The 27,848-nt window shown below is 36.1% G+C and overlaps 1 protein-coding gene and 1 non-coding gene across 2 annotated transcripts; both read right to left on the reverse strand.

Moving 5' to 3' along the window:
• Positions 1–1,503: 1,503 nt before the first annotated feature.
• On the reverse strand, positions 1,504–1,575 carry TRNAY-AUA. Its single transcript has one exon. It is a non-coding gene; the product is annotated as a tRNA-Cys (tRNA).
• A 17,330-nt stretch (positions 1,576–18,905) lies between these two features.
• LOC102407569 (olfactory receptor 2W1) lies at positions 18,906–19,868 on the reverse strand. The gene has a single exon (XM_006041805.3). It carries the CDS (start codon positions 19,866–19,868, stop codon positions 18,906–18,908), a length of 963 nt encoding a protein of 320 aa, XP_006041867.3.
• Between the last annotated feature and the right edge of the window lie 7,980 nt (positions 19,869–27,848).

Here is a 27,848-nt window from a genome sequence, read left to right on the forward strand (position 1 = left end):
TTTAAATTTGCACCTTGTATCGAGCCACCATTCAACTTCACTTATTAATTCTTGTTACAGTCTCTACTACAGTTTTAAATTGAATTTGTGTTTATCTTGTTCCTGAATTCAGGAGGAAAATATTCATTATTTCATTATTAAACATAGTGTTAGTTCAAGCTTTTTTTGTAACTAGTCTTTACTAAATTAATTAAGCACACTGCAACAGAGAATCTGGGTGACGCTGCCATCCAATCTGCATCTTGACAAATATTAATCTAGAGATGAAATACTCGCATCTTTACATCTTCACTTACTAGAAAAGAACACTGCAGAAAATGGTCTCTACCTGCCTCTTCATTTAAATTCTTACATGAATATATGTAATGGTTCATACTTTCTAGACTTTATAGTACAAAAAACCAGACAGAGGGCAGCCAGAGTGGGTTCTGAGTATCAATCAATAATATATTTCACACACTGTTAACAATTCTTTCTTTAGTCTGTTGGTCCTGGGTTATTTGACATTTTCATTGATCTTCATTGATTTTCATTAATTCTGAAAAGTTTAAGAAATTGCATGAATTGTCTACTATCTGAGCTGTTTCATTATTAGAAAAACTTATGTTTCTTTCACATATAAAAGACAGTTTGTTTGGATATGAAATTATTTGCTAGTGAATTTTTCCACTGCAAACTTTCAGTGGCCCATTCCAGGACCATACTTAAAATGTCTTTTTTACTTCCAATATCTTTGCTTCCATCAAAGTTACTATATCTGCTTCTTTCTTTCCATCTTCAATTTTGTCACTACACTACAAAATGTTAACCCTAGCAAAAACTAGAGTACATGAAGTGATGGACTGACTCAAATTTCTCAACATCCTATTCTAGATTTTCTAATTTTGTAGGGCACTTGTTTTCAATCTTGGGTGAGCACTAGCCTTTTGGCAAATACAATTCATTGCTTTGGCAGGTGGCATAGCCATGTGGCTTATAAAATCCTATAGATTCCACTATATATCATCTATTATTTTTAAAATTATTTTATTTATTATAATTGGAGGCTAATTACTTTACAATATTGTGGTTGTTTTTGCCATACATTGACATGAATTAGCCATGGGTGTACATGTGTCCCCCCTCTCCCTAACTCCGCTCCCACCTCCCTTCCCATTCCATCCCTCAGGGTTGTCCCAGTGCACTGGCTTTGAGTGCCCTGTTTCATGCATTGAACTTGGACTGGTCATCTATTTCACATATTGTAATATACATGTTTCAATGCTATTTTCTCAAATTATCCCACCCTCACCCTCTCCCATAGAGTTCAAAATCTGTTCTTATATCTGTGTCTTTTTGCTGTCTCACATATAGGCTGGTTGTTACAATCTTTCTAAATTCCATATGTATGCATTAATATACTCTTTGCAACCCCATGGACTGTAACCTACCAGGCTCTTCCGTCCATGGGATTTTCCAGGCAAGAATACCGGAGTGAGTTGCCATTTCCTTCTCCAGGGGATCTTCCCTACCCAGGGATTGAACCTGGGTCTCCTGCATTGTAGGCAGACGCTTTACCATCTGAGCCACCAGGGAAATCAAATTGGATTTTTAAGAATTATCGGTATGAAAGTTCACAGTTTAATATATTGTATTGGTATGTTTCTTTTTGACTTACTTCACTCCATATAATAGGCTCCAGTTTCATCCGCCTCATTAGAACTGACTCAAATGTGTTCTTTTTAATTAGCTCAGTAATATTCCATTGTGTATATGTACCACAAGTGTCTGATCCATTCGTCTGCCCATGGACATCTAGGTTGCTTCCATGTCCTAGCTATTGTAAGCAGTCCTGCAATGAACATTGGTGTACACATGTTTCTTTCAATTCTGGTTTCCTCAGTGTGTCTGCCCAGCAGTGGGGTTGATGGGTCATATGGCAGTTCTATTTCCAGTTTTTTAAGGAATCTCCACAGTGTTCTGCATAGTGGCTGCATAGTTCCCACCAACAGTGTAAGAGGGTTCCCTTTTCTCCACACCCTCTCCAGCATTTATTGTTTGTAGACTTTTGGAGAGCAGCCATTCTGACTGGCATGGGATGATACATCATTGTGGTTTTGATTTGCATTTCTCTGATAAGGAGTCATGTTGAGCATGGTTTCATGTGTTTGTTAGCCATCTGTATGTCTTCTTTGGAGAAATGTCTGTTTAGTTCTTTGGCCCATTTTTGATTGGGTCATTTATTTTTCTGGTATTGAGCTGCATGAGCAGCGTGTATATTTTTGGGATTAATTCTTTGTCAGTTGCTTCATTTGCTATTATTGTCTCCCATTCTGAAGGCTGTCTTTTCATCTTGCTTATAGTTTCCTTCATTGTGCAGAAGCTTTTAAGTTTAATTAGGTCCCATTTGTTTATTTTTGCTTTTATTTCCATTGCTCTGGGAGGTGGATCATAGAGGATCTTGCTGTGATTTATGTCAGAGAGTGTTCTGCCTATGTTTTCCTCTAGGAGTATTATAGTTTCTGGTCTTACATTTAAATCTTTAGTCCATTTAGAGTTTATTTTTGTGTATGGTGTTAAAAGTGTTCTAGTTTTTCTTTTACAGGTGGTTGACCAGTTTTCCCAGCACCACTTGTTAAAGAGATTGTCTTTTGTCCATTGTATATTTTGGCCTCCTTTGTCAAAGATAAGGTGTCCATAGGTGTGTGGATTCATCTCTGGGCTTTGTATTTTATCCCATAGATCTGTATTCCTGTCTTTTGCCAGTACCATACTGTCTTGATGACTGTAGCTTTGTAGTATAGTCTGAAATCAGGCAGATTGATTCCTCCATCCATTCTTCTTTCTCAAGATTGCTTTGGTTATTCGAGGTTTTTTGCATTTACATACAAAGTGTGAAATTATTTATTTTAGTTCTGTGAGAAACACCATTGGTAGCTTGATAGGAATTACATTGAATCTATAGATTGCTTTGGGTAGTATACTCATTTTCACTATACTGATTCTTCTGACCCATGAACATGGCATATTTCTCCATCTATTTGTGTCATCTTTGATTTCTTTCATCAATGTTTTATAGTTTTCTATATATAGGTCTTTTATTTCTTTAGGTAAATTTACTGCTAAGTATTTTATTCTTTTCATTGCAATGGTGAATGGGATTGTTTCCTTAATTTCTCTTTCTGTTTTCTCACTGTTAGTGTATAGGAATGCAAGGGATTGTGTGTGTTAATTTTATATCCTTCAAGTTTACTGTATTCATTGACTAGCTCTAGTAGTTTTCTGGTGGTGTCTTTAGAGTTTTCTGTGTAGAGGATCAGGTCATCTGCAAACAGTGATAGTTTTACTTCTTCTTTTCCAATCTGGATTCCTTTTATTTCTTTTTCTTCTCTGATTGCTGTGGCTAAAACTTCCAAAACTATGTTGAATAGTAGTTGCGAGAGAGGGCACCCTTTTCTTGTTCCTGACTTTAAAGGAAATGCTGTCAGTTTTTCACTATTGAGGATACTTTGCTGTGGTTTTGTCATATATGCCTTATATTATGTTAAGGTATGTTCCTTCTATGCCTGCTTTCTGGAGAGGTTTTTTTTTTTTTTTTTCCTAATCATAAATGGGTGTTGCTATTGCTGCTTCTGCTAAGTCGCTTCAGTTGTGTCTCACTCTGTGCGACCCCATAGATGGCAGCCCACAAGGCTCCCCCATCCCTGGGATTCTCCAAGCAAGAACACTGGAGTGGGTTGTCGTTTTCTTCTCCAATGCATGAAAGTGAAAAGTTAAAGTGACATCGCTCAGTTGTGTCCGACTCTTAGCCACCCCATGAACTGCAGCCTACCAGGCTCCTCTGTCCAAGGGATTCTCCAGGCAAGAGCACTGGAGTGGGTTGCCATTGCCTTTTCCAGATGGGTGTTGAATTTTGTCAAAGACTTTTTCTGCATCTATTGAGATAATCATATGGCTTTTATCTTTCAATTTGTTAGTGTGATGTATAACATTGAATATTGAAGAATTCTTGCATCCCTGGGGTAAAGCCCAGTTGGTCATGATGTATGATCTTTTTAATATGTTGTTGGATTCTGTATGCTAGAATTTTGTTGTGGATTTTTGCATCTGTGTTCATCAGTAATATTGGCCTGTAGTTTTCTTCTTTTGTGGCATGTTTGTCTGGTTTTGGTATTAGGGTGATGATGGCCTCATAGAATGAGTTTGGGAGTTTACCTTCCTGTGCAATATTCTGGAAGAGTTTGAGGAGGATAGGTGTTAGCTCTTCTCTAAATGTTTCGTAGGATTCACCTGTGAAGCCATCTGGTCCTGGACTTTTGTTTGTGGAAGATTTTTGATTACAGTTTTGATTTCCATGCTTGTGATGGGTTCTGTTAAGATTTTCTATTTCTTCCTGGTTCAGTTTTCTAAGAATTTGCCCATTTCTTCCAAGTTGTCCATTTTATTGTCATGTAGTTGCTGATAGTGTTCTCTTATGATCCTTCATATTTCTGGGTTGTCTATTTTGATTTCTCCATTTTCATTTCTAAGTTTGTTGATTTGATTCTGCTCCTTTTTTTTTCTTAATGAGTCTGGCTAATGGTTTGTCTATTTTATTTATCTTCTTGAAGAACCAGCTTTTTTGTTGATTTTCACTATAGTATCTTTTTTTTTTTTCCACTTATTTCTGCTCTGATTTTTATGATTTCTTTCCTTCTACTAACTTTGGGGTTCTTCATTTCTTCTTTTTCTAGTTGCTTTATTAATGTTAGGTTGTTTATTTGATGTTTTCTTGTTTCTTGAGGTAAGCTTGTATTGCTATGAACCTTCCTCTTAGCACTGCTTTTACTGAATCTCATAGGTTTTGGGTTATAATGTTTTCATTTTCATTTGTTTCTATGCATATTTGATTTCATTTTTGATTTCTTCTGTGATCTGTTGGTTATTCATAAGCCTATTGTTTAGCCTCCATATATTTGAATTTTTAATAGTTTTTTTTCTTGTAGTTGACATCTAATCTTACCGCATTGTGATCAGAAAAGATGCTTGACATGATTTCGATTTTTAAAAAATTTGCCAAGGGTAGATTTATGGCCCAGGATGTGATCTATCTTGGAGAATGTTTTGTGTGCACTTGTGAAAAAGGTGAAATTTATTGCTTTGGGGTGAAATGTCCTATACATATCCATTAGGTCTAACTGGTCCATTTTATCATTTAAGGTTTGTGTTTCCTTGCTAATTTTTTGTTTGGTTGATCTATCCATAGGTGTGAGTGGGGGTATTAAAGTCTCCCACTATTACTGTGTTACTGTTATTTTCCCCTTTCATACTTGTTACATTTGCTTTACATGTGGGGTGCTCCTATGTTGGGTTCTTATAAAAAGCCATTTTAATGCCCCTTTGACATCTGTATTCCTGAGTGTATATTAGTGGGTTAAGACTTGGGGTGATAACGGTGTAAACATATACACAATGGAGTGTTACTCAGCCATTAAAAAAAATACATTTGAATCAGTTCTAATGAAGTGGGTGAAACTGGAGCCTATTATACAGAGTGAAGTAAGCCAGAAAGAAAAACACCAATACAGTATACTAATGCATATATATGGAATTTAGGAAGATGGTAATGATAACCCTGTATGCGAGAGAACAATTGAGACACAGATGTATAGAACAGTCTTTGGACTCTGTGGGAGAGGGAGAAGGTGGGATGATTTGGGAGAATGGCATTGAAACATGTAAAATACCATATAAGAAATGAATCGCCAGTCCAGGTTCGATACAGGATGCAGTATGTTTGGGGCTGGTGCACTGGGATGAACCAGAGGGATGGTACAGGGAGGGAGGTGGGGGGAGGTTCAGGATGGGGAACACGTGAACACCTGTGGTGGATTCATGTTGATGTATGGCAAAACCAATACAATATTGTAGAGTAATTAGCCTCCAATTAAAATAAATAAATTTAAATTAAAAATTAGAATGGAAAAAAGGGTAAGAAATTTATCAGCTTTGTGCATGGAACCTTTCTTTGGTTACAAGTACATGTAGATGACACTGCCATAAAAGAGGCTGACCACAGTGAGATGAGCAGCACAAGTGTTGAGCATCACACGTGTTAATCACCTTGCCTTCCTTAATCACCTTCCAGCCTTGCCTGACTTGATCTTAGTCACAGCTTGAGTGATGATTCCCTATGAGACAAGAATGAAAAACAGTGGCAAAACAAGGTAAATTACTCCAGGTGTGTAAATGGTACCATCCATTACTTTGGTGTATGCACAGGCTATCTTAAGAAAGACAGGCATCTCACAAAAGCAGTTATCGAGTGTGTGACCACATAGCAGCAGTGAAAAGGCAAAAGCGCTCATGGTCAGGGCACCACACATGCCAGTCAACCATGATGCTGCTGCCATCTTCTTACAGAACTGAGGGTGCATGATAACCAGGTAGTGCAAGGGTTGGCAGACTGCTGCATAGTGATCATAGGCCATGACAACCAATAAAAGGTTTTCTGTTGCACCGAAGTCAAAGGCAAAGAAGAACTGTAGGATACAACCTGCATAAGTAATTAATTTGTTTGGCCTGCACAGATTTATCAACATCTGGGGAACAATACTAGTTATGTAACAGATATCTAAAAATGGGAGGTTACTGAGGAAGAAGTACATGGGTGTATGAAATCGGCTGTCCAGAAAAGTTAGCAGGATAATTGCTGTGTTGTTTATCAGAGTCATGGTATGGAAGAGCAAAATGGTCACAGAGATAATGGGGTCCAGTTTGGGTTGATCGGAAAAGCCCAGCAGAATGAAGTTACCACCTGAGCTGGAATTGGATATGTCCACTATCTTCACTTTTTGACATCTGTAGAAAGGGGTAATGAAGAAACCAGAAAGTGAGTGAGTGAGTGAAGTTGCTTAGTCGTGTCCGACTCTTTCCTGAATTCAGGAGGAAAATATTCATTATTTCATTATTAAACATAGTGTTAGTTCAAGCTTTTTTTTTGTAACTAGTCTTTTCTAAATTAATTAAGCACCCTGCAACAGAGAATCTGGGTGACACTGCCATCCAATCTGCATCTTGACAAACATTAATCTAGAGATGAAATACTGGTATCTTTACATCTTCACTTTCTAGAAAAGAATACTTCAGAGAACAGTCTCTACCTGCCTCCCCCTTTAAATTCTTACATGAATATATCTAATAGTTTTCACTTTCTAGCCCTTATAGTACAGGAAACCACACAGTGTGATGCTACAGTGGATTCTGAGTAAAAATCAACAACATATTTCACATACTGGTAACAATTTTTCTTTAGTCTCTTGGTTCTTGGATATTTGACACTCTCATTGATCTCTTGCTTGACTGCATTAATGCTGAAAAATTTAAGAAATTACATGAATTGCCTACTATCTGAGCTATTTCATATCAGAAAATTTCTGGTTCTTTCTTTTTTTAAAATTTTTTTTAAATTTTATTTTATTTTTAAACTTTACATAACTGTATTAGTTTTGCCAAATATCAAAATGAATCCGCCACAGGTATACATGTGCTCCCCATCCTGAACCCTCCTCCCTCCTCCCTCCCCATTCCATCCCTCTGGGTCGTCCCAGTGCACCAGCCCCAAGCATCCAGTATCGTGCATCGAACCTGGACTGGCAACTCGTTTCATACATGATATTTTACATGTTTCAATGCCATTCTCCCAAATCTTCCCACCCTCTCCCTCTCCCACAGAGTCCAAAAGACTGTTCTATACATCAGTGTCTCTTTTGCTGTCTCGTACACAGGGTTATTGTTACCATCTTTCTAAATTCCATATATATGCGTTAGTATACTGTATTGGTGTTTCCCTTTCTGGCTTACTTCACTCTGTATAATAGGCTCCAATTTCATCCACCTCATTAGAACTGATTCAAATGTATTCTTTTTAATGGCTGAATAATACTCCATTGTGTATATGTACCACACCTTTCTTATCCATTCATCTGCTGATGGACATCTAGGTTGCTTCCATGTCCTGGCTATTATAAACAGTGCTGCGATGATCATTGGGGTACACGTGTCTCTTTCCCTTCTGGTTTCCTCAGTGTGTATGCCCAGCAGTGGGACTGCTAGATCATAAGGCAGGTCTATTTCCAGTTTTTTAAGGAATCTCCACACTGGTTCTTTCATATATAAAAGACAATTTACTTGGACATAGGATTATTTGCTAGTGAGTTTTTTTATTGCAGACTTTCAGTGGGCATTTCACGGCCCACACTTAAAATATCTTTTTTACTTTTTAAAAGTAAAGATGTTACTTTCAACATCTTTGCTGCCATCAAAGTCACTGTATCTATTTCTTTCTTTGCACCTGCAATTTTGGCACTACACTACAAAATGTTAACCCACAAAAATATAAAGTGAAAGTGAAGTCGCCCAGTCGTGTCCGACTCTTAGCGACCCCATGGACTGCAGCTCACCAGGCTCCTCCATCCATGGGATTTTCCAGGCAAGAGTACTGGAGTCGGTTGCCATTGCCTTCTCCAGAAAAACTGCTGCTGCTGCTGCTGCTAAGTCACGTCAGTCTTGTCCAACTCTGTGCGACCCCATAGACGGCAGCCCACCAGGCTCTCCCATCCCTGGAATTCTCCAGGCAAGAACACTGGATTGGGTTGCCATTTCCTTCTCCAATGCATGAAAGTGAAAAGTGAAAGTGAAGTCACTCAGTCGTGTTCAACCCTCAGTGACCCCATGGACTGCAGCCTTCCAGGTTCCTCTGTAAAGAGTACATGAAATGATGGACTGACCCAAATTTCTGAGCATCCTATTCTAGATTTTCTAGTTTTATAGGGCTTTTGTTTTCAATCTTGTCTGAGCACTAGTCTTTAGACAAATATTCATTTCTTTGGGAGGTGGCATTGCTGTGTGGCTTAAAAAAATCCTATAGATGATTCCATTACATATCATCTTTTAAAAATGACATCAGAATAAATCTTGCTATGAGAAAATGAATTTGTTGATAAAATGGTTTTACCTTCTTAGAGACACCTTCGTCTCTTAAACATAAGTATAAGAGATTCTCAGATTACAATTTCCTGATTTTTCAACCATTGATCTATATATTTAATTGTAGATCAGCAATTAACATATTGATAACCTACTCTGTAGCATGAAATTAAAAAAAATTCTTCCAAGTCAGGAAAATTGTTTATTGATTCATTTAATGATATTTCTGTAAAATCTGTCAGCAGATTTTTGTTCTCTGTTGTATCTCCAGTATCTATTTTAGTAGTGACAAAAAATAGGGACTCACTTAATATTTGTTGAAAACTGTAATTGCATACTTTCTAGTATTAAAATAATTATATACAGATGGCTAACAAGCACATGAAAAGATGCTCAACATCACTGAGTATCAAAGAAATGCAAATCAAAACCTCAGTGAGGTACCATCTCATGCCAGTCAGAATGGCTGCTACAAACAATAAATGCTGGAGAGGCTGCAGAGAAAAGGGAACCTTCTTACACTGTTGGTGGGAATGCAAACTAGTACAGCCACTATGGAGAACAGTGTGGAGATTCCTTAAAAAACTGGAAATAGAACTGCCATACGACCCAGCAATCCCACTGCTGGGCATACACACCGAGGAAACCAGAATTGAAAGAGACACGTGTACCCCAATGTTCATCACAGCACTGTTTACAAAGCTAGGATATGGAAGCAAGCTAGATGTCCACTGGCAGAGGAATGGATAAGAAAGCTGTGGTACATATACACCATGGAATATTACTCAACCATTAAAAAGAATGCATTTGAATCAGTTCTAATGAGGTGGATGAAACTGGAACCTATTATACAGAGTGAAGTAAGTCAGAAAGAAAAACACCAATACAGTGTATTAACACATATATATGGAATTTAGAAAGATGGAAATGAGGACCCCATATGTGAGACAGCAAAAGAGACACTGAGATAAAGAATAGTCTTTTGGACTCTGTGGGAGAAGGCGAGGGTGGGATGATTTGAGAGAATAGCGTTGAAACATGTATATTATCATATGTGAAATGGATCACCAGTCCAGGTTTAATGCATGAGACAGGGCGCTGAGGGCCAGTGCACTTGGATGACCCTGAGGGATGGGATGGTGAGGGAGGTGGGAGGGGAGTTCAGGATGGGGAACACATGTACACCCATGGCTGATTCATGTGAATGTATAGCAAAAACCACCACAATATTGTAAAATAATTAGTCTCCAATTAAAATAAATAAATTAATTAAAAAATATAGAAAATATCCATTGAAAGATAGGCAAATCTCTGCATATACTGCAAAGATAAACAAGAACATCTTTTTTTTTTTTTCCATTGGGCTTGATATTGGACAAAGCGTGTATATGCGTATTTGACTTGCAGTAGCTGTTACTCTATAAAATCCATCACTATTCAAGTATTGAGTATCACAGCATCTTCAAATTTAACCTATTTATGATATGGTTTTTGTTTCACAAATGAGGGAAAGCTCAGTTGGTAAAGAATCTGCCTGTAATGCAGGAGACCCCAGTTCGATCCCTGGGCTGGGAAGATCCCCTGGAGAAGGGAAAAGCTACCCACTCCAGTATTCTGGCCTGGAGAATTCCACAGACTGTATAATCCATGGGGTCGCAAAGAGTTGGACATGACTGATTGACTTTCACTTCACTCAGTTATTTAAGAAAATTATTTATTTATTTTGCTACATTTGGCAGCTTGTGGGATCTTAGTTCCTCAACCAAGGATCGAACCCACACCTACAGCAATAAAAGTGCAGACTCTTAACCACTGGCCTGCCAGGGAATTCCAAGAATGATTTTAAATGAAACCAATCATAGTCAAGATGACATTTCATCTTTCTTGTATGTTTGTGAATCTCTGAATTTGAAAAATGTGTGTTTAGATTACACTCTTATAAAAAGAGAGATGTTGAAAGAATTAATCACTTATCTGCTGTGTGAAGAACCTTAGTATCTGTTTCCCACTCTGGATTTATTAGTCCACCACTCCTCAAGTTGCAATGGTTAGTTTAGTTAGTAGGGTTGCTTTTATCTGGAACATTAAATCACTATGGATTTAATGGTCTGATTAAATCCAAGGATTTCCTGGTCTGAACCAGCCATTATAAACTGGCTGGGTGGTTAATTAGATCCAATCAGAGAAAAATATGGAGATGATCTTAGGAAAAGAGACTATGGAATAAAAGCTATTATATTGTGTTCTGTCTTTCCACCCTGAGAATAATTGAGTTTAGCAATTATGTTTTTATTGGGCATATTTTAGGTATTTGTTAACCTTACAAAAAGAGAAGTGTGATGGGTAAAAGATAGTTCATGGGTATGATATCTAAGAAAGTTGGTAATTTGATTTCTAGATATTTTTAAAGCCCTGGGGATTGGTGACCCACAAAAGTAATTAAACATCATTATGATGCAGGTCAAGGTGAGGCATTCAGAAATTTCCTAGGATATGTTCTGCGAAAGCTTGGCATAGTTTGTTTATCTCATCTTTACTTGTCCTTCATTAAAAAAAACATAAGCATTTAAATGAATACTGAAAAGTTAATCCAGAAGAAAAATTTGAATACTGAAAGATATATGATCACAGGATATTTAAAAAATAATTTCAATTAATTTATGTATTTGTTGCTGAGAAGAATAATAGTCAAAAGACTTGCAAAGGAACAAATATAATACATTACTGTAAAATTCTGGATGAGAGGAACAATGGAAATATGGCTTCAAGAAGAAATTTCCAACTGTTGAAGAGCTTGTTAATATATTCAAAAAAGATTTTTAAGACATTTAAAACCTTTTATTATAGACACTTTCTAACATGTACAAAAATAGAGTGAATAATACTATAACCCCATGGATCCATCATCTAGTTTTATTTTATTTTATTTTTTAAAAAATTTTATTTTATTTTTAAACTTTACAATATTGGTTTTGCCAAATATCAAAATGAATCCGCCACAGGTATACATGTGTTCCCCATCCTGAACCCTCCTCCCTCCTCCCTCCCCATTGCATCCCTCTGGGTCGTCCCAGTGCACCAGCCCCAAGCATCCAGTATCGTGCATCGAACCTGGACTGGCGACTCGTTTCATGTATGATATTATACGTATTTCAGTGCCGTTCTCCCAAATCATCCCACCCACTCCCTCTCCCACAGAGTCCAAAAGACTGTTCTATACATCAGTGTCTCTTTTGCTGTCTCACATACAGGGTTATTGTTACCATCTTTCTAAATTCCATATATATGCGTTAGTATACTGTATTGGTGTTTTTCTTTCTGGCTTACTTCACTCTGTATAATAGGCTCCAGTTTCCTCCACCTCATTAGAACCGATTCAAATGTATTCTTTTTAATGGCTGAGTAATACTCCATTGTGTATATGTACCACTGCTTTCTTATCCATTCATCTGCTGATGGACATCTAGGTTGCTTCCATGTCCTGGCTATTATAAACAGTGCTGCGATGAACATTGGGGTACACGTGTCTCTTTCCCTTCTGGTTTCCTCAGTGTGTATGCCCAGCAGTGGGATTGCTGGATCATAAGGCAGGTCTATTTCCAGTTTTTTAAGGAATCTCCACACTGTTCTCCATAGTGGCTGTACTAGTTTGCATTCCCACCAACAGTGGAAGAGGGTTCCCTTTTCTCCACACCCTCTCCAGCATTTATTACTTGTAGACTTTTGGATCGCAGCCATTCTGATTGGCGTGAAATGGTACCTCATAGTGGTTTTGATTTGCATTTCTCTGATAATGAGTGATGTTGAGCATCTTTTCATGTGTTTCTTAGCCATCTGTATGTCTTCTTTGGAGAAATGTCTATTTAGTTCTTTGGCCCATTTTTTGATTGGGTCATTTATTTTTCTGGAGTTGAGCTGTAGGAGTTGCTTGTATATTTTTGAGATTAGTTGTTTGTCAGTTGCTTCATTTGCTATTATTTTCTCCCATTCTGAAGGCTGTCTTTTCCCCTTGCTTATAGTTTCCTTTGTTGTGCAGAAGCTTTTAAGTTTAATTAGGTCCCATTTGTTTATTTTTGCTTTTATTTCCAATATTCTGGGAGGTGGGTCATAGAGGATCCTGCTGTGATGTATGTTGGAGAGTGTTTTGCCTATGTTCTCCTCAAGGAGTTTTATAGTTTCTGGTCTTACGTTTAGATCTTTAATCCATTTTGAGTTTATTTTTGTGTATGGTGTTAGAAAGTGTTCTAGTTTCATTCTTTTACAAGTGGTTGACCAGTTTTCCCAGCACCACTTATTAAAGAGATTGTCTTTAATCCATTGTGTATTCTTGCCTCCTTTGTCAAAGATAAGGTGTCCATATGTGCATGGATTTATCTCTGGGCTTTCTATTTTGTTCCATTGATCTATATTTCTGTCTTTGTGCCAGTACCATACTGTCTTGATGGCTGTGGCTTTGTAGTAGAGCCTGAAGTCAGGTAGGGTTGATTCCTCCAGTTCCATTCTTCTTTCTCAAGATCGCTTTGGCTATTCGAGGTTTTTTGTATTTCCATACAAATTGTGAAATTATTTGTTCTAGCTCTGTGAAGAATACTGTTGGTAGCTTGATAGGGATTCCATTGAATCTATAAATTGCTTTGGGTAGAATACTCATTTTCAGTATATTGATTCTTCCAATCCATGAACATGGTATATTTCTCCATCTATTAGTGTCCTCTTTGATTTCTTTCACCAGTGTTTTATAGTTTTCTATATATAGGTCTTTAGTTTCTTTAGGTAGATATATTCCTAAGTATTTTATTCTTTCCGTTGCAATGGTGAATGGAATTGTTTCCTTAATTTCTCTTTCTGTTTTCTCATTATTAGTGTATAGGAATGCAAGGGATTTCTGGGTGTTGATTTTATATCCTGCAACTTTACTATAGTCATTGATTAGTTCTAGTAATTTTCTGGTGGAGTCTTTAAGGTTTTCTATGTAGAGGATCATGTCATCTGCAAACAGTGAGAGTTTTACTTCTTCTTTTCCAATTTGGATTCCTTTTATTTCTTTTTCTGCTCTGATTGCTGTGGCCAAAACTTCCAAAACTATGTTGAATAGTAATGGTGAAAGTGGGCACCCTTGTCTTGTTCATCATCTAGTTTTAAAAATTATCATCATATGGCTGTCTTGTGGTATGTTAAGAAAAACCCACAATATTATCATATTAAGTTAATTGATTAATTTTTTTGTTTTATTTAAAAATTTTTATTTTTTGAGGTAACTGGTTTATAACATTATATGTTTCATGTGTACAATATTACATTTTGACTTTTATATACACTACAAAAGTGTAGTTTCTATCCATCATACAGTTATACCCCTTTACCCATTTTACCTTTCCCTTTTGGTAACCACCACTCTATTCTCTGCATCTATGTGTCTATTTTTGTTTGGTTTGGTTTCTTCATTTATTTTTATTTATTCATTTTTAAATTCTACATATGTGTGAAATCTTACAGTATAGGTTTTTCAACATTTGACTTATCTTACTTAGCATTATACCTTTAAGGTCCATTCATATTGTTGTAAGTGGCAAGATTTCATCTTTTTTATGGCTAAGTAGTATTCAGTCATATATTTATACATTTTCTTTATCCATTCATCCCTTGTTTGTGTATCTTGACTATTGTAAATAATGCTGTGATGAACAGAGGGTTGCATATATCTTCTCAAATTACTATTTTAATATTCTCAGATAAATATTCAGAAGTTTAATACCTGAAACATATGGTATTCTATTCTTAATTTTAAAAGGAATCTCCATACTGTTTTCCATAGTGGCTGCACCAATTTATATTCTCACCAACAATATATGAGGGTTTTCTTTTCTCCACATCTTCTCCAATACTTGTTACTTATGGCCTTTTCGATAATATGCACACTAATGGCTATGAGATGATATCTCATTGTGGTTTTTACTTCCATTTCTCTAATATCTAGTGATGTTAAACATCTTTTGTTGTACCTATTGGCCATCTGTTTGTCTTCTTTGGAAAAATGTCTATTCAGATACTCTGATCTTTAAATATTTTTAAAGTTTATTTTAATTGGAGGCTAATTACTTTACAATATTGTGGTGGTTTTTGGCAAACATCGACATGGATCTGCCATGAGTACACATGTGTCCCTCCATCCTGAATCCCCCTCCCACCTCCCTGCCCACCCCATCCCTCTGTCTTGTCCCAGAGCACTAGCTTTGAGTGCCCTGATTCATGGATCAAACTTGCACTGGTACTCTGACAAGTTTTTAATCAGGTTTTGTTGTTGTTGTTGTTGAGTTGTATGAGTTCTTTATATATTTTTCAAATATATATATGATTTGCAAAAATCTTCTTCAATTTGCCAGGTTGTCTTTTACTTTAGTTGATTTCCTTTGCTGTGCAGAATCTTTTTGGTTTGATGTAGTCCCATCTTTACTTTTGCTTTTGTTTTCTTTGCCTGAGGTCACATATCCAGAAAAATATTGCTAAGACCAATGTTACAGAACATACTGCCTATGATTTCTTCTAGTAGTTTTATGGTTTCTTTAAATCATTTTGAGTTGATTTGTTGTATGGTGTAAGATAGTGGTCTAGTTTCTTTCTTTGCATGTTGATGTGCAATTTTCCCAACAACATTTATTTTTTAAATTAAAAAAATATTCATTTATTTATTGAAGTATAGTTGATTTACAATGTTGTGTTAGTTTCTGGTACATAGCAAAGCAATTCAGAATACACACACACACACATATTCTTTTCCATTATGTTTTATTACAGAATATTGAAAATAGTTCCCTGTGCTATACAATAGGACCTTGTTGTTTAGCTGTTTTATATATACTAATTTCTTTCTGCTAATTCCAAATTTGTAGTTTATCCCTCTCCCATTCCCTTTCCCCTTTGGTAGCCAAAGTTTGTTTTCTTTGTCTGTGAGTCTGTTTCTGTTTTGTAAATAAGTTCATCTGTATCTTGTTTTAGCTTCCACATATAAGTCCTATTTTATGGAGTTTGTCTTTTTCTGTCTGACTTTACTTAGTATGGTAATCTCTAGGTTTATCCATGTTGTTGCAAATGGCATCATTTCATTCTTTTTTATGGCTGAGTGTCCAACACCATTTATTGAAGAGACTATCTTTTTTATTTGAGATTTTTATTATTTCTTGAGGTAGGCCTATATTGCCATAAACTTCCCTCTCAAAACTACTTTTTCTGTATCCCAATGATTTTGATGTGTCATATTTTCATTTCTGTGTGTCTTCAGATATTTTTTGCTTTCTTCTTTGATTTCTTTATTGACCAAGTAGTTGTTCAGTAGCATGTTTTTCAGTCTCCACATATTTGTGTGATATTTTCAGTTTTCTTCTTATAGTTGTTTCCAGTTTCATACCATTATGATCACAAAAGATGCTTGATATGATTTCAGTCTTCTTAACTTATTGAGTCTTGTGTCACAGCATATGGTCTATTCTTAAGCATTTTCCATGTACACCTGAAAAGAATGTGTATTATTCTGAATTTGGATTAAATGTTCTATATAAATCTATTGAATCAGTAGGTCTAACATTTCATTTAAGGCTGCCCTTTCCCTATTTTCTTTCATCTGGATGATCTACCCATGGCTGTAAGTGGGATGTTAATGTTCCCTACTATTATTGTGGTCCTATCAATTTCTCCCTTTAATTCCCTTTATGTCTGTTAATAATTGCTTTATATATTTTGGTGTTGCTATGTTAGGTTCATATATATAAGTAACTATCATGTCTTCTTGTAAATCGTCCCCTTTATCATTCTATAATGTTGATCTCTGTCTCTTGGTTATTTTTTTTTTTTTTTTTTGCTTGAAGTCTGTTTTATCTGATGTCATAAGTGTGGCTACACTCCTTTCTTTTGGCTGCCATTTGCTTACAGTATCATCCTTCATCCCTTCACTTCGAGTCTATATTTGTCTTTAGGGCTGAGGTGAATCTCCTGGAGGCATCATATAGTTAGGTCCTATTTTGTAATCCCTCCAGATGCTCTGTGTCTTTTGATTGGTGAATTCAATCCATTTATATTTAGGGTGATTATTGATAAATTAGGATTCACTCCTGCTGTTTTATTTTTTATTTTCTGCTTGCTCTGTATCTCTATTGTTTATTTTTCCCTTATGTTTCTACCTGCCATTTTGGTTTACTTTTTTTCCTCTTGTTAAATGTAATGGGTGGGGTGGCCAGACTATATAAATCAGGATCACATAGTTTACATTTTGTGTACTGATGAACTTTTTTATAGGTTGGTGAACTGTTTCTGAAGGTAACTCTAAAACATGTAGTAGATGGACAATAAGAACACTGACAATATCCTGTACCATATTAAATATATTTTATGTGAGTCATCACATTGTTCTGCCTGGGAAAGTAAAATTATCTAGTGACTCCTTTCTACAGTTCAAGAATTATGAAGTGATAGAGGAGGAAATACTATGTATTTAGATTGATTACAATTTTAAATTATGGAATCTGTTAGAGAAACCCACTCCAGTGTTCTTGCCTGGAGAGTCCCAGGGATGGGGGAGTCTGGTGGGCTGCTGTCTATGGGATTGCACAGGGTCTGACATGACTGAAGCGACTTAGCAGCAGCAGCAGAAAAAGGTATTGCATAGAAAATATCAAAGTTTAATTCAAAAGTATCACAATAGTTTCATAATAAGTTTCATAATATATATAAAACTAAAAATTTGTATCAAGATAAGTGAAGATATTTATTCATTGTATGAAACTCCACTACGTACAAATTTACAAATCTATATTTCATTCTGATATTTGGCAAAACTAATACAATTATGTAAAGTTTAAAAATAAAATAAAATTAACTGAAAAAAAAATAAAATAAAAGAGACTTAAATAGAAAAAAAAAATAAAAAAATCACATAAATTCTACTGTCCACAGATCTCCCCCAAAGCCTAACTAATCTCAAACTAGCCATACTCTTCTTTCCATTGAGATGGACAATCATGAACAAATGTTTTATAAATAAATAAGAAATGAATATGACTGTGTTGTCATCTTTAAAATCATTTTTTGGTGTCTTCTCACTTCCTCATATCATTATAAAGATGTAACAGACTTAAAAAACAGAGATCTTTTACTCATGCTGTTAATGATCAAATTTCATTGAAAAAAAGTGAATTGTTTCAAGTGGTGCTTATAACAAATTACTACCTTGTAGCTTGCATTGTCTGCACAAAATAAGTATATATGTTTGAATGGAGTCATAAGATATTTAATGCAGAAAACCATTAGCATATTATTATTTTATATACAACTCATAACATATATGAAACTATTCATTCAGGTCTGTATTTCTGAAGATCTAAGCATTAGCATTGAAAATACATAGCTAGATAACCAGAACAGTTTTTAATGGGGCTTCAGTTCTGTTCAGTTGTCGCTCAGTCATGTCCAACTCTTTGTGACCCCAATAAATTAAGTGCATTCAAGTTTATGTTTACATTCCCTCTGTGTTACATTACAAGCAAAAATAAAAATTTCTATGACTTGTTTTTCCTGGAGATATGCCAAAGATTAGAGGTATAAAGGGCTTCTCAGATGGCTCAGTGGTAAAAAATCTGCCTGCCAGGCTTTGAAATCCTTGGGTTGGGAAGATCCCCTGGAGTAGGAAATGGCAACCCACTTCAGTGTTCCTGCCTGGAGAATTCCATGGACACAGGAGCCTGCCAGACTGCAGTCTGTGGGGTTGCAAAGATTTGATGTGACTGAGCATGCATATAGAGGCATGAAAGAGCTAAATAGGATGGTTGTAATATTGTTTATATCCAAAAAATGTTTGTATACAAAAATTATTATATTAATTGACCTTTGTGATCTAAGGATTACGTGCCTCACTAAAAATGAAAGACAACTAGAAAATATTTTATTGCCTTATCCACACTAATTTTTTTCTATGACTTCCAGTTTCTCCTTGATTTTGTAGATTTGTGGTCAACTCTCATCAGCTTCTTCAGTGCATCTTTCATGTCCTTATTCCTTAACGTATAAATGAGAGGGTTGAGACTTGGAGTGATGATAGTGTAAAAAAGGGTGAGGAACTTACCCTGGTCCTTGGAGGCATTGTTACCTGGTTGCAGGTACATGTAGATAATAGTTCCATAGAAGATGGATACTACGGTGAGATGAGATCCACAGGTATTAACTGCTTTTCTCTGGCCTGCTTTTGATTTCATCCTCAGCACAGCTTTGGCAATGTAGCCATAGGATATAAGAATAAGGATGAGTGGTGTAAGGACAATGACAATGCCTAAAGCAAAAACAGACATTTCAACTGCTGTGGTGTCTATGCAAGCTATCTTGACCATAGCTGGCAACTCACACAAGAAATGATCCAGAAGGTTGTTTCCACATCTAGGCAAATTCAGGGTGAGTGTACATAATACCACAGAATTGGCCAGACTAATACTCCAGACTATGATAACCATCTTGAGGCATAAATGTGGGTTCATGATGACCAAATAATGCAAGGGCTTACAGATAGCTGTAAAACGATCATAGGACATAACAGCTAGGAGAAGGCACTCAATGGAGCCAAACCACATGTAAACATAGAGCTGAATGACGCAGCCCACATAGCTGATGGTCTTATCATGTCCCCACAAGTTAACCAGCATCTGGGGGACGATGCTGGTTGTGAAACACAGATCTAGGAGAGATAAATTCCGGAGGAAAAAGTACATTGGTGTGTGGAGATGGGAATCCAGGAGAGATGCAAGAATGATGGCTGTGTTACCGACCAAGGTAATTAAGTAGAAGACAGTGACAACTCCTGACAGGACCGTCTCCAGTTTGGGATGGTCAGAGAAGCCAAGCAGAATGAAGCCATGTAGAGAAGTATAATTTCTCTGGTCCATAATCCTTCAGTGTCAAATCCAAAAGAAGAGCATGTGGAGAAGGTGAAGGACGATGAGGATGAATGGGAGGAGGAGGAAGAAAAGGAGAAGGGAAAGGAAGAGGAGAAACTTGTCAACAAAGACTATCTGAATAATTTAAAGAAATATAGAACTAAACAAAGGTAACAAATTTATATTACTAGTAAAAATTACAGCCAAGTAATCTGATATTTGTTGTAGGTTCTGTTATGGTGATGAGTTGAATATATTTTTATATTAAACTTATGGAGTTTTACTAAGGGTCTGAATTTTCTCATGTGTAAATTTGAAAGTTTGGAATAGATTTGCTTCTATGATTATTTATAATTTTCATTGACTATGTACAGTGAACATGCTATTTTACTTGGTCAGTGGATTCACCTATATGATATAATTATTTGGCTAATGTTAGAACGAGGAAGAGTATTCCTTTTTTTGCATATCCTAGTGAATAGAACCTTTGGTCTTCTAGTTTGATATGCAGGAGATCTGGCATTTATTCTTGGCACGTTTATCTCTCTCATCTCCAATACGTAACATCACCAAAACTTGTAAGTTTTAATGAAAAAATATATTTTAATTGTCCTCTCACTCTAAAAACTTACATGATCAGTGCCCTAGTCCAAATCACTGTCATCTCTATTCTGCTGCTGCTAAGTCGCTTCAGTCATGTCTGACTCTGTGCGACCCCATAGACGGCAGCCCACCAGGCCCTGTCCCTGGGATTCTCCAGGCAAGAACACTGGAATGGGTTACCATTTCCTTCTCCAATGCATGAAAGTGAAAAGTGAAAGTGAAAGTGAAGTCACTTAGTCGTGTCCGACTCTTAGTGACCCCATGGACTGCAGCCTACGAGGTTCCTCTGTCCATGGGATTTTCCAGGCAAGAGTACTGGAGTGGGGTGCCATTGCCTTCTCCAATCTCTATTCTAGATTCTGGCAATAATCTTTATTCCTTACTTCTAGTCTTATGCCTTTACATTTTTACAAGATTAAATAAAATCACATTATCCATGTGCCCAAACCTAGCCAGTCATTTTCCATTACATTTAGGAAATATTCTAATTCTTTAAGATGGCCTAGATGAACCTGCACAAGGCCTCATTCTCATTTCACAGATCACTTTACACATATTGACTACTAGCCTCCTCTCACTTTGACAAGTCAGATTCATTCCTATCTAAAGCCCTGGAAACCCTTCTCCTTTTCTGGACTCCTATTTATTCTGCAAGTTCTGCTCATTCTTTTAACTACCTCTTGAATGTTCATTGCTTAAAGAGGGATTGCCTGAACTCATAATCTCTTTTTGTTTGGTATCATGTATAGAGAGATTTACAGAGGGCCAGTGTAGCATGGAGTATGACAGCACAGGCAGAGAGAGTTTATTTATATTTCTGAAAATTATTTAGCTGTGCAATCTCAGACAAGTTACATCACACTTCTGGTCTCAGTTTTCTCATCTGTAAAAATAGGGACAAAAATCATTTGGAGTTGGGGTGAAGATTGAATGAGTGCAAAGTTTTTAGAACAATGCTTGGAATGTAGGGTATCTCAATAATCATTAGTTACTACAGTTATTCTAATAATAAATTATAATCATTCACCATGTGAGTAAATGTTTAACAACTCCCCCCATCTACGCAGTGGTCTATAATACCTAATGCATTTCACCTAAGTATGTATATGTTTATACATATGTATATCCCCTTGTGTATACATAATTTTTGAATAAAAAATTTCACACTATGAATAATGATGAAAAATCACTGAAAGTGATTTCACGTCACTGAAAGTGAAATGAAAGTGTTAGTTGCTCAGTTGTGTCCTACTCTTAGTGAGCCTGCCAGACTCCTCTGTCCATGGAATTTGCCAGGCAAGAATACTGGAGTGGGTTGCTATTTTCTACTCCAGGGAATATTGCTGACTCAGGGATTGAACTCAAGTCTCCTGCATTGGCAGGCAGATTCAATCACTTTGTTAGTAAGCACTTTTTTTTTAATAAGCGATAAAGACTTAGGCTTCTATTTTATGATTGTCTAAATAGGATGATAGAAGGTGGCAGATGAATGGAAAAGATTTTCATTTAATCTATATAGTTGCAAATAACATTTATTTAGTTTCGTGAAAAATAATTGAAAATATTAGTTTCTATTCAAAGGAATAGTAAACTCATCATGATTTAGCAGTGTGATACAGATAGAGTTCCTTTAGACATGCATGAGCATATCAGAGCTGTCAAAACTTCTAACAGTCGAACAGATTATCAATAGTCCACCTACATTTTTCCCTATCACTGGGTATAAAATGATCACTTCTCAACAAATAACATCCAGAACTCTTCCATTAAAAATGACTAAAAGAAAATAGATGATTGAAAAATAAGTTAAAAATCACACTGATTTGCCTCTCTCTGTATAGATATAGCAGAAAAAGCTGTGCTTTCTTTGTTTGTTATACATCAAATATATTTCTTGAATATTAGGAAGAGGTTACTTCAAACTGTGGACGTGATTCAAAAGTGGACACATTTAGAAGAGTAATTGAGTGTAGTTGTTAAGATAGCTGTTTTGAGAGTCATTTGGTAATTTTCTCAGAAAAAGCTTTCCAAGAGTCATGATTTGAGCCTGGGTTCTATCATTCACCTACCTGCACAGGAAGAAATAAATAACTCTGAAATGTATTGCAAGCTGTCACACACTATTAGAGCAATATAATATCTAATGACAGACAGGTCTGTGTGTGTAATTGTGCCTAAATTCTGAATAAAACAGAGCTTCAGTTAAAATTATAAGAAAACGAAATCTAAAAATTAAAAAAAATTAAGTCAATGCCACAAGTTAATTTCTTAACTTGTTGCAATATCACTGTAGCCTCCAAAGATTAATTCAGGAAGGTAAAAAGAATCCTTCTACCTATTAAAATCTCAACATAGGAAATCTTCAAATTATTTTTCATGCATCTATGAGGTTTAGAAATGGAACAAAATTGTCTGTCTTTACTAGCTTCAAAGTCTTAATGAAGAAAATATTACATTTCAGTTCTTTATTTTTAATTTAATCTACATTTCCCTCTTTTATTTCTGCTGGATGAAAATGTCTGAAATCACAAATTGAGACATAACTTCATGTCTTCCTCTTTACTATGGTAGGGAATAAAGCAATATTTCCTTCATAATAAAGATAAAAAGGAGAATTTCTATACAGAGATTTATATTTATTCTAAACATCCAGAAAGAAAATCAGAGGAATCAGTCTTTGTAGGTCCAAGTACTCTCTCTTTTACTTCCTACAAGTTGTTTTACCAACTCAGGCATACTATTTTCCAAGAGATATTAAAGATTAACATTACTGTGATCCAGAGAGAGTTCCACTTATGTTCTGCTTCTTGACCAATGTGGAGCCCACACTGTGGACAATAGATCCTGTGGACATTTGCTTTGCAGGGCTGCAGCTTGTTCATGTTTTCTCTGCAGTGCCACTGTGAATTCTGCTTTTCCTGATATATACTAAAGTATAGATTCTCGATGGGACTCCTCCCTCTTGAACATGTGACTTCTGGTGAGGGGATGAGACTTGTCAGAAATTCTTACTACTTGTTCTGACTTTAAATCAACCTGCAGATAGGTCTTTGCCCTAGAGAAACATTAAAAAGCAACTATTAATTCACTATTCTGAACAATTTGAACAAAATTTCCCAGTGTTGCTAGAAAACCCAGATCATTCAGAAAAGTTTGCTAAACCATTCAGACCATATCTGATTGACTTTAGTTAAGTGCCATAGATAAATCCTGTAAAAGAGATAGTTGGAGAATTAGTCAATATCCTGATATGTCACCCGAAGAAATTTAATAGATGTAAAAGTTACTTAGTATAAAGGAAAGCTATTAGTACATGGAAATGAGAAAAAGTATTTTTAGATTTTTTTCTCTAGGTAGAGAATGTATTTCAAATAAAAATTGCTTTTAAGTAATATGCATTTTCAATACTCAAATTATAGCATGTAACTCTGTAAAATCATCTTACCATTAATAGTACACCTATGTTTTTCTTTCTGGCTTACTTCACTCTGTATAATAGGTTCCAGTTTCATCCATCTCATTAGAATTGATTCAAATGTATTCTTTTTAATGGCTGAGTAGTTGATGTATTGCAAAACCAATACAATATTGTAAAGTAAAATAAATAAATAAATAAATAGTACACCTATGGATTTTTGAAATAATTTTGTCCTGAGCAGATATCATTTAAATAAAGTGTCTCTAATAATTGCCTCTGATATCCAAAGTCAAAACAGTTATCTGTGGAAGAGAATGTTGTTTCCAAAGCTCTAAAACAAAAAGTTGAAGATTATAAGATTTATATTTTTATTAAACAGTCCTAATGTGCCTTTGACTTAATAGCCATGGTAAGTAATTCAGACATTTTGTGTTTATGACAATTCAGTGTCTCGGAGGTCACTATTTAAGTCCTAGATTATGGAATGAAATTTTTATAACTTGGCTTATGATCAATCATAAGTTATAAGAGTTCCTTTTAATTAGAAGTACATCAGATCAGATCAGATCAGTTACTCAGTCGTGTCTGACTCTTTGCGACCCCATGAATCGCAGAAGTACATACCATCAATAATTACTTTAATAAAATACATGAACACAAATTGGCTGCCTCATGATACCTGTTTAATTGTGCTGAGCAATAAAACAATTTTAGCTATCCATTTCTGTGTGATAGCAATCACTATATTCTATATTTAAGACATAGTTGGTGATGGACAGGGAGGCCTGGCATGCTGCGATTCATGGGGTCGCAAAGAGTTGGATACGACTGAGCGACTGATCTGATCTGATCTGATAGTGTGAAGTAGATGGAGCCAGATATTTTGGACTGAAATTCCAGGGATTCCAGTTATTAGCTGTGTAAACCTGGGAAAATTACTTAACATTTTGGTGCCTCAAAGTTCTTATCTATAATAGGAGGATAGTAACAATACATACTTAGAGGGTTAGTATGAGTTTAAATGAATTCAGTTCAGTTCAGTCACTCAGTCATGTCTCTTTGCGACCCCATGGACTGCAGCATGGCAGACCTCCCTGTCCATCACCAACTCCTGAGTCTACCAAAACTCATGTCTATTGAGTCGGTGATGCCATCCAACCATTTAATCCTCTGTTGTCCTCTTCTCCGCCTGCCTTCAATCTTTCCCAGCAACAGGGTCTTTTCAAATGAGTCAGCTCTTCATATCAGGTGGCCAAAGTACTGGAGTTTCAGCTTTAGCATCATTCCTTCCAATGAACACCCAGGACTGATCTCCTTTAGGATGGACTGGTTGGATCTCTTTGCAGTCCAAGGGACTCTCAAGAGTCTTCTCCAACACCGCAGTTCAAAAGCATCAATTCTTCAGCACTCAGCTTTCTTTATGGTCCAATTCTCACATCCATACATGACTACTGGAAAAACCATAGCCTTGACTAGATGGACTTTGTTGACAAAGTAATGTCTCTGCTTTTTAAAGTTCTTTCTAGGTTGGTCATAACTTTCCTTCCAAGGAGTAAGCGTCTTTTAATTTCTTGGCTGCAGTCACCATCTGCAGTGACTTTGGAGCCTAAAAAAATAAAGTCAGCCACTGTTTCCACTGTTTTCCCATCTATTTGCCATGAAGTGAAGGGAGTGGATGCCATGATCTTAGTTTTCTGAATGTTGAGCTTTATTAAGCCAACTTTTTCACTCTCCTCTTTCACTTTCATCAATAGGCTCTTTAGTTCTTCTTCACTTTCTGCCATAAGGGTGGTGTCATCTGCATATCTGAGGTTATTGATATTTCTTCCCGCAATCTTGATTTCAGCTTGTGCTTCATCCAGCCTAGTATTTCTCATGATGTACTCTGCATATAAGTTAAATAAGCAGGGTGACAATATACAGCCTTGACATACTCCTTTTCCTATTTGGAACCATGGTTAAATGAATTAACCATTTGTAAAATATTACAGTATTGGTTGACACACAGTAAACATTCAAATAAATAAGCTGTTACTATTTCAATCAATTTAGGGAGTCTGTATGGTATAACAATGTTCATTTTAATCAATTTTGGGAGAGCTAATACAGATACTTGATAAAACATCTGGTAAGCACATTTCCTGTTTCAACCAGTTCCTTTAGAATTAAATACATACTGCATATGTATTTTGTATATATATTATTATATATTTTTTAAAATAAGGATAATAAGAAACTCTGATGCTGGGAGGGATTGGGGGCAGGAGGAGAAGGGGATGACAGAGGATGAGATGGCTGGATGGCCTCACCGACTCGATGGACTTGAGTTTGGATGAACTCCGGGAGGTGGTGATGGACAGGGAGGCCTGGCATGCTGCAATTCATGGGGTCGCAAAGAGTCGGACTCAACTGAGCGACTGAACTGAACTGAACTGAAATAAGAAACAAAATCAATTAATTGGGATTTTTTGTCTATCAAAATTCTAAACATATGGATAGTTGAAAATATTCACTTTGACTAAAGATCTCAATTTTAAACATGTATTTTCATGTCTCTCTTTTAATTTTCTTTTTTTTAAATTAATTTAATTTTATTTTTAAACTTTACATAATTGTATTAGTTTTGCCAAATATCAAAATGAATCCGCCACAGGTATACATGTGTTCCCCATCCTGAACCCTCCTCCCTCCTCCCTCCCCATTCCATCCCTCTGGGTCGTCCCAGTGCACCAGCCCCAAGCATCTTTTAATTTTCTATAGTTCTCTTTTTTCTTTAAAAAAAGTTCTTTAAAGTTGTAATTTAACTTTATAGTTGGAGCCCACACATCAAAAATACTCATTTTTTTGTTTGAAAACAAAAATGTATATGAATTGTCATATATATGTCATATATACTTAATTCCATTCTTGCACAGTAACTTTCCTATTCTCCTGCTCTTTATTCTTTTTTAATTTATTTTTACTTGGAGGATAATCGCTTCATGTTGTATTGGCTTCTGCCATACACCAACATGAATCAACCATAAGTATATATATGTCTCCTTCCTCTAGAACCTCCCTCACATGCCGGACCCCTTCCTACCCTTATAGATTGTCACAGGGCACCGGGTTGCCTTGCTCCTTATTTTGTCACAGGGCACCGGGTTGCCTTGCTCCTTATTCTGTGATTATATCCTATGGGTTTGCTACTCTGGATAAATTACAGAGAAATCATCTGGATTCTTTAGTGTTTGAAAATTTTCTCATTGGTTTTCCAGGAATGGGTAGATTCAGATTGTGAAGCAGGTGTTTTTGTGTTAGGTATGCAATATAGTGTCTTTTTTGAATCCCTTGACTAAATCGAGATGTTTTTCTGATCACTTTCTATTTCCCCATTTTTTCCTTGCTTTCTTTAGCCCTTTACTAATAGGAACCATTTAGAATGAAATTATTAGCTTCCCCCTTTGGCTGCTTTTCAGAATAACTGAGGTATGTGGAAATTTTAGAAATACAAAATCTGAGACGCTTATGCTCTCACCAGAGGCTATATTATTCTGTTTCTACTGCTTCTCTGGATAATATAGTTTCAGGGCTTTAAATGTCATCTACATGTTGATGGCTTTCAAATTTATATTTCCGGTCTTCTCTATTGAGCATGAAACTAGTAATATCCACCACCTAATTTTGTTCAAATTTGAATGTCTAATAAGAATATGAACCTAACATGGCTAAAATGGGCTTCCTTGGAGGAGGAAATGGCAACCAACTCCAATATTCTTGCCAGGCAAATCTTGTGGACAGAGGAGCCTGGTTGGCTGCTAGCCAGCTGTGGTTCATAGGATTGCAAAGAGTCGGACGCTGCTGAGCGCATGCACCTGCACCAAATCTGATAGTACCTCAGTCTTCCTAATCATAGTAAATGGTACAAACATCTACCTGTCAATGGCCAGAAACCTGTCATCCTTAATTACTTCCCTGCCCTTACCTTG

This window comes from Bubalus bubalis, chromosome 2 (assembly GCF_019923935.1).
Source record: "Bubalus bubalis isolate 160015118507 breed Murrah chromosome 2, NDDB_SH_1, whole genome shotgun sequence".
NCBI classification, from domain to species: domain Eukaryota; kingdom Metazoa; phylum Chordata; class Mammalia; order Artiodactyla; family Bovidae; genus Bubalus; species Bubalus bubalis.